This window comes from Balaenoptera musculus, chromosome 10 (genome assembly GCF_009873245.2).
Source record: "Balaenoptera musculus isolate JJ_BM4_2016_0621 chromosome 10, mBalMus1.pri.v3, whole genome shotgun sequence".
NCBI lineage: Eukaryota > Metazoa > Chordata > Mammalia > Artiodactyla > Balaenopteridae > Balaenoptera > Balaenoptera musculus.
In genome coordinates, this window is record NC_045794.1 from 100,345,451 (window position 1) to 100,358,756 (window position 13,306).

Consider the following 13,306-nt stretch of genomic DNA (forward strand, 5'->3'; position numbering starts at 1 on the left):
ACCTTTCTCTTTCACTTTGAATTCATTTCTCAGCTTGCTGCCATCTGACTTCTGTTTCCACTGTCCAGTGAAAATGTTCTTGCTACCATGACCTCTTAATTGGCAATTTTCCAGATTTTGACCTCTTGAAAATGGACATTTTCCAGACTTTACCTTTTCGGCAACTTTCCTCACTTCCTTCTCCCTCCCACTCTGGGGCTTCTGTAACACCACCCCTTCGGGCTCTCTTCATAACCTATGTGGCCTCTCCTTCCAGAACTCCATCCTCACCCCACTGCTCTTCACTGCCTTCCTCTCTGGTTGGAGCCTCACCCACTCACATAAGGATTCAGTTTACTCCCCTAAACCAGCCTAGACTTCTGTTGTCTACGTCCTCTCTAACTACTTGCTGGAAATTGCTATTTAGATGTCACACAGGGAAGTCATGCTCCACAGGTCCAGAATTTTCTCTCCTTAATCTCTCCTCCTATCCACCAATCACCCAAGTTAGAATTCAGGACTCACCCGTGTCACACCCCTCCCAATATCTAATAATTCATGAAGCTGTGTGGACTGTACTTCAAGTATTTCTCAAATGTGCACCCCGCCCCCACCTTCTATCACTATTAGAATTTTTCAGGAACTCAACGAATGTTTAATCATGGAAGAAAGTCATCATTTCAATGACTTCAGCCACCCATCATTAATTACCTTCTTTAGGTTATCGATGTCTTCTCTACCTTTCTGGATAGTTTCTTTTAATGTGTTAATCTTATTCAGTTTTTTCTTCAGATGATTGCGACTATATTCAAGTTGAGCATTAAGCCGAGTTTTTTGTTTCTCAAATTCTAATCTAGTATAATAAAGTCAAGCATTACAAGAGGTAAACAGAGTCCTTCAATTATTTTTTAAACTCTTTTTTAGTTTTTATTATGGAAAATTTCAAACAAATACAAACATAAAAGGAATACTATAATGAATTCCCATATAGCTATCAACCAACTCTAATAAGTATCAATTCATGGTCAATCTTGTTTTATCTATAATCCCACTCATCACTCTTTCCCACCACTGGATTATCTAAAGCAAATTTCAGACATCATATAATTTCGTCTATAAATATTTTAACATGTATCTCCAAAAGTGAAGTGATTTTTAATACATAACCATAAACTACTATAGGTAGAAATGATAATAACATCCTTAATATCAAAATGCTTTCACTGCCAAATTTCCTGGGTCTCATTAATTAAAAAAAAAACTGCATCAGGATTCATACACTGCATATGAATATGTTTCTTAAATCCTTTAAAATCTATAGTTTCCTTCCCTTATCTTTTTCTTTAAGTAACAATTTATATGTTTATTCTTATTTAATTAGCCAATCAGTCTTTTCAAATAGCTATTCATTCACAAACTCCAAACTTGGGAATTTAAGAACATGTTCCTTCCTGATGTACTTTCCTACTTTGCTAGCTTCATAAAGTCCCCACAAAGAATTCCAGCATCAAAAAGACAGTCTCTTCAACAAGTGATGCTGGGAAAACTGGACAGCTACATGTAAAAGAATGAAATTAGAACATTCTCTAACACTATATACAAAAATAAACTCAAAATGGATTAAAGGTCTAAATGTAAGACCAGAAACCATAAAACTCCTAGAGAAAAACATAGGCAGAACACTCTTTGACATAAATTGTAGCAATATTTTTTGGATCTGTCTCCTAAAGCAAAGGAAAGAAAAGCAAAAGTAAACAAATGGGACCTAATTAAACTTGAAAACTTTCGCACAGCAAAGGAAACCACTGACAAAAGGAAAAGACAACCTACTGAATGTGAGAAAATATTTGCAAATGATATGGCCGATAAGGGGTTAATATCCAAAATATACAAACAGCTCATACAACTCAACATCAAACAAACAACCAGATTAAAAAATTGGCAGAAGATCTGAATAGACATTTTTCCAAAGAGGAAATGCAGGTGGCCAACAAATACATGAAAAGACGCGCAACACTGCTAATCAGCAGGGCAATGCAAATCAAACCCACAATGAGATATCACCTCACACCTGTCAGAACGGCTATCATTAAGAAGAACACAAATAGCAAATGTTGGCAAGGATGTGGAGAAAAGGGAACCCTTGTACACTGTTGGTGGGAATGTAAATTGGTGTAGCCACTGTGGAAAATAATATGGAGATTTCTCAAAAAAAAAACCTAAAAATAGAACTACCATATGACCCAGCAATTCCACTTATGGGTATATATCTGAAAAAAACAAAAACTCTAATTCGAAAAGATACACGCACCCCAGTGTTCATAGCAGCATTATTTACAATTGCCAAGATATGGAAGCAAACGAAGTGTCCATCAACAAATGAATGGATAAAGAAGATGTGGTTTATATATACAATGGAATATTACTCAGCCATAAAACAGAACAAAATTTTGCCATTTGCAAGAGCATGGATGGACTTGGAGGGTATTATGCTAAGTGAAATAGACAGAAAAAGACAAATACTGTATAATATCACTTATATGTGGAATCTAAAAAATACAACAAACTAGTGAATATAACAAAAAAGAAGCAGACTCATAGATATAGAGAAGAAACTAGTAGTTACCAGTGGGGAGAGGAAAGGGGGGAGGAGCAATATAGGGGGAGGGGACTGAGAGGTGCAAATTAGTAGGTATAAAATAAGCTACAGGGATATATTGTATAACACAGGGAATATAGCCAATATTTTATAAAAACTACAAATGGAGTATAACCTTTAAAAATTATGAATCACTATATTATATACCTATAATATATAATATTGTACATCAACTATAACTCAATAAAAAAGCCGTATCTCTAAACAAAAAGAATTTCAGTATCAACTGTAGCTCATACTTTCTCCACCCACTCTCCCTCACATAGACTGCTAATAGAATCATTCATTTAAGAAACATTTTAAAGCACTAATTGCATCAGATACTGTGCTAAATACTAGTAATACAAAGGCAACAACAATAATGATAAAAACAGAGTCATATTTAATGAGAGGTTACTATATGCCAGACACCGTTATAAATGCTTTTACATGAATTAACTCACTTAGGTTATATGGCTCTCTGAAGTTGGTAACACCACTATCCTTATTTAACAGTTGGGGAGACCAAGGCACGGAGAGTTAAGTATCTTGCCCAAGGCTACCCACTTAGGAAGTGGTGGAGCCAGGCATGACACACTCAGGCAAGGGCCAAAGAATCCCTGCTCTTAACCACTGACCATGCTGCCTGTACGAGTGGTTAAGAACAAACCCTTCAGGGGTTTATTTCTGCTGCAGGAGGAAGACGCACAGGCTGTGTACGAGTGGAACACTTCTTCACTTGGCTCCAGAACACCACTTTGGCTTTCCTCTCCCCTCACTGGCTGCTCCTTTAATAGTTCCTTCTTAACTCCTCAACTTGCTTACATAGCCTAGGATCGCTTCTCTCTTCTATGTACATTCATTCCCTTGGTGATCTTATCCAGTCACATGACTTTAAGTACCATCTGTATACTGACAATCCCCAAATTTATACTTCCAGCCTGGACCTCTCCCATGAATTCCTGACTTGTATATTCAACTGTCTACTCTACTACACCTTCAATTGGATGTCACAGGCACCTCAAACTTAATACCTGGGATACATAATGGATAAGCTACTATAAGTAATAAGAGGGGTTAGCAAAGTTATCAGATGTTGGATAATTTAAAATTTGATACCATTTTTCTAAGCCAGTAGAAGGCAACTAGGAAAATATCTTAAAAATAGATACTAGTCGTAAGAGGAATAAAACTATAAAATATCTAGAAATTAAGAACACACAAGATCTTTATGGAAAAAAACTTTAAAATTTTAACAAAGGATAGAGATGATTAGAATAAATGAAGAGATATTCTATGTTCTTAGATGAGAGGACTTAATATTTTGAAGATGATCTCCCCAAATAAATTTATAAATCCAATGCAACCTCAATCAGAGTTCCAGTTGTATTTTTATGATTGATAGGCAGAACTCTTTAGCAAGAAACTATATTGAAGTTCAAGCAGACTTCAGAACAAGGAATATGACAGGGACAAAAAGGGGCATTTTATAAAGATAAAGGGATTAATTCAGCAAAAAGAAATAATGATCCCAAATATGTATGCACCTAGTCACAAGGCTTTAAAATACATGAAGTATAAACTGACAGAACTGGAAGAAGAGAATGAGAGATCCAAAAGTACTTGGAAATTTCAACACTCCTCTCTTAGGAAATGCTAGACCAACTAGACAGAGAATCAGTAAGTACACAGACGACGTAGCAACACCAATCAACTTGACCTAAGCGCCACCCAGAAAACACTCCACCCAACAGCACAATGCATATTCATTTCAAGTGTACATGGAACATTTACTAAGATACAATATATGCCGTGCTATCAAATAAGTCTCAATCAATTTAAAAGGATTTAAATAATGCAAAATATATTCCTTACCACAATGGAATTAAAATAAAAATCAGTACCAGAAATATATCTAAATCCTCCCTCCACCAAGTGTTAAATTAAATAACACTTCTAAACACCCCATAGGTCACAGAAAGAAATCACAAAGGATATTAGAAAATATCTTGAATGGAATGAAAATGAAATAAAACATATCAGAAGCAGTGGGATGCAGCTTAAGCAGTACTTAGAGGGAAATAAACAGCTTACATGAAAAGAAGAGTGTAAAATAAATAAAGCAAGCTTCTACCTTAAAAAGCAAGAAAAAGAAGAGTACATTAAACCCAAAATAAGTAGAAGGAAGGAAATAATGTAGTTAAGAACAGAAATCAACAACATAGAAACATAAACCACAGAGAAAACCAATGAAGCCAAGAGCTGGTCTTAGAAAGGATCCAAGGATCCAAAGGACCTCTAGCTAGACATCAAGAAGAAAAAAGACAAGACAAATCAGCAATATCAGGAATGAAAGAGGGCACATCAGTACAGATCCTACAGAAATTGAAAAGGATAAAAAGGGAATATTAATAACTTTGTTAATAAATTTGATAACTCACATGAAATACACAAATATTCCTTCCAACACACAAACTACCAAAACTCACTCAAGAAAAAAGATATCCTGAATAGCCCTGTGTCTAATAAGGAAACTGAATTTGTAATTTAAAAATCTTCCCATAAAGAAAGGTGGGTAGCCCAAGTGGCTTCACTTGAAAAATTACCAAACTTTTAGGAAAGAAATAATATAAAAACTCTCCATGAGAAAAGAGGAGAGAATAATTCTTGACTCATTTTTATGAGTCTGGCATTAACCTGATACAAAAATGTGACAAAGACGTTGCAAGAAAAGAAAACTATAGACCAATACTCTCATGAATATAGATGCAAAAATCCTTAACAAAATTTTAGCAAATCAATCCAAAAATATTTGAAAAGGATACTACAACATGACCCAGTGGGCTTCACCCAAGGTATGCTAAGTTGGTTTAACATTCTAAAATCAATCAATGTAATTTACCATATTAATAAGCTATCCCCCCAAAATAAAACCCAACCATACAATTATCCCAAAAGATAGCAGAAAAAGTATTTGACAAAATTCAACACTCATTCATGATAAAAAATTTCAGCAAACTATAAATAGAAGGGAACATCCTCAATCTGCTAAAGGGCACCTTAAAGTTAGTATCATACCTAAAGGTTAAAGACTTAATGCTTTGCCCCTAAGACTGGGAATAAGGCAGGACGTCCACTCTCACCACTTTTATTCAGTACTGTACTGGAGGCCCTTGCTAGTGCAATAAGACAAGAAAATAGAAGGCATACTAATTGGAAAGGAACATATAAACATGTATGTGTATGTATATTTTCCCCCTTACTGTCAGTTGTCTTCTCATTTTCTTCAAGATGCTTTTGCCATGCAAAAATTTTTTTTAAATTTCTATACATTTGCAGTTTATCTATCTTTTCTTTTATGGCTTCTGGGGTCTGTCATACTGAAAGATCTTCCCTAATCTGAGATTATTTTTAAAAATTTTCTTATGACTTATTCTAGTAATATTTTTATGCTTTCATTTTATTTACATTAACATATTTGATTCAGCTGGAATTAATCTGAGTCTAAGGAATGATGTAGGGATCCAAGTAGGTTTTTTCCCAGGATGCTAACAAATGTATTCCAACTGAGTTACTGAAAAGTATATCTTCTCTCCACTGATGAAATGCACCTTTATTTTAAATCAAATTTCCCTTACAGATCTGAGTATATTTCTGGACTCTGTTTGTGAGCCAGTACCTCAAGATTTAATTAAGATAGCTTTATACTATGTTTTAAAATCTGGGAGTTCTAGTCCTTTTTCATTACCTTTTTCATATTTTTCTTAACTAGTTCTGAATGTGAACTCTAGAATCACCTATCCAGTTAAAAAAAATCTTGTCCATACATGTATTGAGATGATATTTAAAGTACACTATAGATTAAATTAGGGAATACCAACTTCTTTACAACATTGAGCCTTCCTATGAAAGAACTAGTTTGCCTTTCCTTTTAATTCACATTTCTGTATATAATTCTCAGTCTTGTTTGAAGGTTTCTTTATATATTGCTTTCATATCTTAGTTTATTTCTAGGTACTAAGTATTTTACCTTTTTCCTCTCCACTATAATTGGGATATTTTCACCTAATATATTGTCTCCCTGGTAGTTTGTTTATAGAAAGGCTATACAATTTTATCCATATATGGATATTTACAGAAAACTAAGTAAATTTTAATAACCACTATGTAATTATTTCCCCATTCTCTTATTTTGTATATTTGTGCTTTCTCTCTTTAAAAAATTGTGGAATAAAAGAATTAGATCTCTTTATTAAAATAGGAATGTTTACTAGCTATTTCTTGACGAACTGAAATAAAGACTACCTCAGGCAAATTCCTTTAAATTATGAAATAATAGTTACATTTATATATAAGTAACTGCTTACCAACATCTTTTAATAAAAATACCTTTTTTGATCAATTTCTTGTTGCTGTTTAACATGCTTGTTCTCAAATTCACGAATATTTTCTACACCAATTTCTTCACAGAAGTGTTGAAAAATATCATCTTCAACCTTTTAAATTATTTTAAACCAAGTGGTTTAATAATTAATTTTAAGAAAATACATAGACAATGCTTAAATCTATGTTTTTCCCACCAAGATTTTCCTGGATTAGGCCAAAGACTAATCCCAACAAGCATCACTGTACTCTGAAAAGTCAGTGCTTTCTCTTTCTTTAACTCCATAAACTACGCTTACTTATTTTCAAATTTCTTATTCTGAAAACTAAATAAGAAAGCGCATAGCTGGCCTTTTAAGTGTTTTGGCCCTATGAAGTGTTTAATACAAAATCGGAAGTATTTCATTCACCAAAATATAACATTCTACATAAATACATAAAATATTCTTTATATTTGAGTAATACTTTAGAGTCTTAAGCAGTGTAAAACCAAGAGGACTGAAGCATAGAATTAAGACTCAAAACACCTGGAAAAACTAGAATGAGCCATATCCAACAAAATAACATTTAACATTAATATTTTTAAAGCCCTGCATTTATGCACTATTACAGGATAAGAGAGACTTGTTTTAACAACAGGACATGTTAAAAAACTTTCAGATTTCAGTTTAATATAAATTAAATATGAAAGTGATATGATTGACACAACAGTAAGCTATAAATTGTATAAGTAGATAATCCAAGCCATGGAAAGTTATAGTTCTGTGTGCAGAGTTCCAGGGTACTCTGAACTGGTCAGATAGTATTTTTACATTATTTTTTGTTCTGGGCATTGACAAATAACAGAGTACCCAAAGGCTGGTTACCAGAACTGGTCTTAGATCCATAGTAAATGTAAATAACTAAGGAATTAGGGGTATTTAACCTGGAAAAAGATAATTAAGGGGCAACATAAGTGTAGTTTCAAATCATGTGGTAAAAGGCAGAACTAGAGGCAATGGGTGAAAGTTATTGAGTGATGGTGTGACAAACAACTTTTTAAGGATTAGAGATAAGCAACAGCGGAATGAATTAAACCAGAAAGTGTCTGTCACTTTATAAGCAGAGGCTAGATGATCATATCTTTGGTGCCCCAGAGCCAAGCAACTGTGCCTGGCATATAATAAATGTTCAAGAAAAAATTACTGAGTGAATACACAACCTTAAAAATGACACAAATGACAAAGTTCTTTCCTTCCTGGTGTTAAGGGCAGTGAGAGAAAGAAAGTGGCTGCAAATTTTACAATGGACAAGGAGAGGCTGGAGAGCTGAAGAGAAAAACCATGTATACTAGTCATTTTCTCTTGAGATTAGCAATAGTGGTTCTCAAAAAAACACAAGGAAATTAATTTGGCAAACCAATAGAACTTAGCATTTATCAAACTTTGCTTTAGCATATATTGAAGAAGCCCTAAATTTGGTATCTGGTCTAGAACTATATTCCACATGCCATTTAGTAATAATATATCATTCATAACCTTATGTATCTTTCCTTGAAATTCCTCAATTCTTTGTTGCCGTTCTTTGATTCCTTCACTCAACATAGTACATTGAGACTCAATATTTAGTAGTTCACTTTGTAGTTGAGATTGTTCCTGATTACAAAAGAGAAAAAAATGTCTTTTTAATATGGTCATTTTAGCTTTATATAGTGAAGCCAAAAACATGATAGGTATCTTTCAGAATAAAAAGAGAATCTGTGAGATAAGGTAAATTCAGGTACAACTGGATAACAACATTAACAACCATAAAAATAAAGTCACTTAAAGAACTATAATGTACCTCAATCATGGGGAAGAGTATAAAAACTACATGGTGCTTTATAAATGTAATTCCTGAAATTCTATGTCCTGGTTCTAATTTCCATCAAATTTTATGTAAGTCTATGTTACCTGGTAAAAGGCAGCAAGGTGCTTCTTTTTAATCATTTCTAGTTCACTTTGTGAATATTTGAGTCGTGTATGAGTTCCTTGTACTAGAGTCTGTATTTGTTTCAAATCTGTTTCCTTGCGAAGTGTCTTCATTAAATTCTAAAAAGGAAGGCAAATATAAAAATATTTTATAACAGACAACACTTTTACTTTTCACAGTGCTTTCATACGTCATAATTCACTGCTTTTTACATATAACCACATCCACACTCCACCTTCCCTTCTTCTGATACTGGGCAATTAAGTACATAAGTCATCTGGAGTAACCAAGATGCCATACAACATCCTCAAAAAACTATCTTCCTAACAGGAAACAGGCATGAAAATGAGGAATGGGGAGTGCATGTTCCACCCAAGGCACAAAAATGGCATAAATGAGATCATATGATACGTGCTGCCTTGTTTTTAGTGCATCCTTGTCTTGCCTCATCCATTTCCTTCTCCCTTCACCTACCCTATTACTCAACCAAATTAACTCGCTAGTATATGTTCTTCTGTATTTTTACTCCAGGTCCGTATATGAAAACATGTGTATACATACCTATATATGTTGTTTTTTTCAGTCTTGTTTTACAAATTTAGAATCACATTAAACATGCTTTTCTGCCTCCTGCTTTTCTCATTCAGTTACTCACAAAGGTCAACTGATAAAGCTCTAAATTCAGTCTTTTAATGGCTGTGTATTATTCCACAGTGTGACTGTAACAAAATTATTTAACTCTTCTTGTAATGATGGGCATTCACTTGGTTTCCAGGTTCTTGCCACCACAAACAGTGCTGCAATAACATACTTGTATGTATACCCTTAAATATTGGTGTTTTTATTTCCATGCAATAGATTCCCCAGAGTGAGCTTAATGGGTCAAAGGTATTCATGTTTTTATTATACTAGCTGGTACCAACTGCTTTCCCAAAGGCTACAACAATTCACATTTCTATAAATAATGTTATGAGGGAGTATGTTTCTTTACAACCCTACCAGCATATATATTTTTCCCAAGTCTTACTGATATATCTGAAGTAACACTAATTTAATTTGTGTTCCCCTGAGTACTATATTCTATAGTGAGCATTTTTTCATGTTTACTAGCCATATGGATTTCTTCTATGAACTGAGTACTCTTATCCTTTGCCCCGATGTTTCTGTCATGTCTTTTTCAAGTCAATTTATAGAGTTCTTTGATACTACAGAACCTATAGTCTTCATTTTAAACTTTTTAAAAAAACGTATCCTCATTTAAAATATTTTTTAATTCAAGTTTTCAATCTATCTGGAATTTATTTTTTTTTTAATTAATTAATTTATTTATTTATTTATGGCTGTGTTGGGTCTTCGTTTCTGTGCGAGGGCTCTCCCCAGTTGTGGCAAGTGGGGGCCACTCTTCATCGTGGTGCGCGGGCCTCTCACTATCGCAGCCTCTCTTGTTGCGGAGCACGGGCTCCAGACGCGCAGGCTCAGTAGTTGTGGCTCACGGGCCCAGTCGCTCCGCGGCATGTGGGATCTTCCCAGACCAGGGCTCGAACCCGTGTCCCCTGCATTGGCAGGCAGACTCTCAACCACTGCGCCACCAGGGAAGCCCTGGAATTTATTTTTATATGTCATATTATGGGGCACAAAATTACTTTCCTAGATGTGCCAATACCATTCACTAAATAATCTAACCTTTTCCCACCAAACTAAAACATCATTTTAGTTGTATATTAAATTATCACATATACTGGGCCATATTTTTGAAGTCCTTATTCTTTTTCATTAATCTGTCCATTCCTATGCCAGTACTACCTCAGCTTGGTTACAATGGCTTTTCATAGTATTTTGTATGCTGGTAACATACAGAATACTACCACAAGTTCTACCACACTCTCTCTTGTTACCTATTTTTTGACTAGTCTCAGGAAATTCTTCATTTGTAAGAATTAGAGGATCGTTTTATCAAATAAAAAATTCTTGGTTTTATACATACATACATACATACATACATACATACATACATATATATATATATATATATATATATATATATCTTTTCTTTTTTTTTTAACTGCATTTTGTCCTTGGTGCTGCGTGGGCTTTTCTCTAGTTGCGCGAGCGGGGGCTACTCTTTGTTGCGGTGCGCAGGCTTCTCATTGCGGTGGCTTCTCTTGTGGAGCACGGGCTCTAGAGCGCAGGCTCAGTAGTTGTGGCACGCAGGCTTAGTAGTTGTGGCTCGCGGGCTCTAGAGCACAGGCTCAGTAGTTGTGGCACGCGGGCTTAGTAGTTGTGGCTCGCGGGCTCTAGAGCACAGGCTCAGTAGTTGTGGTGCACGGGCTTAGTTGCTCCGCGGCACATGGATCTTCCTGGACCAGGGATCGAATCCGTGTCCCCTGCATTGGCAGGCCAGGGAAGTCCTCTTGGTATTTTTTTTTTTAACTTTATTTATTTACTTATTGAGTTTTGGCTGCGTTGGGTCTTCGTTGCTGTGCCCGGGCTTTCTCTAGTTGCGGCAAGCAGGGGCTACACTTCATTGCAGTGTGTGGGCTTCTTATTGCTGTGGCTTCTCTTGTTGCGGAGCACGGGCTTTAGGCGCATGGGCTTCAGTAGTTGCAGCACGTGGGCTCAGTAGTTGTGGCTCACCGGCTTAGTTGCTCTGCAGCATGTGGGATTTTCCCGGACTAGGGATTGATCCCGTGTCCCCTGCACTGTCAGGCGGATTCTTAACCACTGCACCACCAGGGAAGTCCCCCTCTTGGTAATATTTTAATTGAACTTGCATTCAAGTTATATTAATTGGAGGACTTCTAACCCAAGAATATAGTATGTCTTTCCTTTCAATTGTTTTGTCCTTCAATAAGATTTAGCTTTCTAATAGGTACTGTGCCTTTATACTTATATTTCTTCCTATTGTGAGCAGAATATTTTTCCCTTTTTAGATGCTTTTTGATAGTATAGAGAAAAACTACACAGTTTTGTTTATGTTGCCCTTCCATTATTTTATTAAATCTAGTAGTTTTTAAACTACAGTCTTATTATCAGCAAAAAGTCAGTTTTTCTCTTCTTTTCAAAAATTTATACAAATTATTTCATTTTGTGACTAACTATATTTAATATAACTTCCAAGATCATGTTAAATAATAACAGTGATAGCCGATATCTCTATTTCCTGATTTTAACTAAAACAGTTTTTATGTTTCACCATTTAAGCAATTATTTCTGTTAGTTTTGGGTAAGAGATATTTTTTATTTTATTGAAGTAATTTCCACCAATTACTCTTCTACTTAGAACTTTAATTAGGACTAGCTGCTGAACTTTATCAAATGCCTTTTTATGTATGATCATATGATTTTTCTCCTGCCTTTAATTTGTTAATGTAATGGATTATGTTGATCGATCACTTAATACTGAAATACCCATGTATTCTTAGAAGAAATTCTATTCAGCAGATGTATTTTTCTTTTACTACATTGCTAAATTCTCTATAGTAATATTTAATTTAGAAATTACATATTTATACTCACAAAGGAAGTCAGTCTTTAGTTTTATTTTTTGTAGTATCTTTATAATATGTGATATTAAAGTTATACTGGGGCTTCCCTGGTGGCGCAGTGGTTAAGAATCCGCGGGCCAATGCGGGGGACACAGGTTCAAGCCCTGGTCCGGGAAGATCCCATATGCCGTGGAGCAACTAAGCCCGTGCGCCACAACTACTGAGCGTGCACTCTAAAGCCTGCGAGCTAAAACTACTGAGCCCGTGCGCCACAGCTACTGAAGCCTGCGCACCTAGAGTCCATGTTCCACAACAAGAGAAGCCACCGCAATGAGAAGCCCACGCACTGCAACGAAACGAAGAGTAGCCCCCGCTCGCCACAACTAGAGAAGGCCCGCGTGTAGCAATGAAGACCCAACGCAGCCAAAAGTAATAAATAAATAAATAAATAATAAATTTATATTAAAAAAAGTTATACTACCTTTAGTAAACAAACTGAGAAGTTTCCATCTTTTTCTATGATCTAGAATGGCTTATGTAACATTAGAATTATATTAGACAGAACTGAGCTATAAACCCATCTGGTCCCAGTCTTTTTCTTTTTTAATTGTGGCAAAATATACATAAAATTTACCATCTTTATCATTTTAAAGTGTACGGTTCAATAGTGTTTAAGTACATTTGCATTGTTGTGCAACCAATTTCCAGAACTCTTTTCACCTTGCAAAACTGAAAACTAGACCCATGAAACAACTCCCCATTCTAACCCCCCAGGCCCTGGCAACCATCATTCTACTTTTCTGTCTCTATGGATGAGACTACTCTAGGGACCTCATAGAAGTAGTAGAATCATACAGTATTTGTCTTTTTG

General features: G+C 35.2%; 1 protein-coding gene across 2 annotated transcripts in view; it reads right to left on the reverse strand.

Annotated features, from left to right (window-relative positions):
- SMC1B (structural maintenance of chromosomes 1B) overlaps positions 1-13,306 on the reverse strand; it is an 86,285-nt gene that overhangs the window by 15,091 nt on the left and 57,888 nt on the right. For both annotated transcript variants that reach the window (XM_036864642.1, XM_036864641.1), the window contains exons 13-16: positions 8,932-9,069; positions 8,518-8,634; positions 7,007-7,113; positions 691-832 (exon numbers count right to left, since the gene is read on the reverse strand). In XM_036864642.1, the coding sequence (XP_036720537.1) occupies positions 691-832; positions 7,007-7,113; positions 8,518-8,634; positions 8,932-9,069 (504 nt within the window). The remainder of the gene's footprint in view (positions 1-690; positions 833-7,006; positions 7,114-8,517; positions 8,635-8,931; positions 9,070-13,306) is intronic.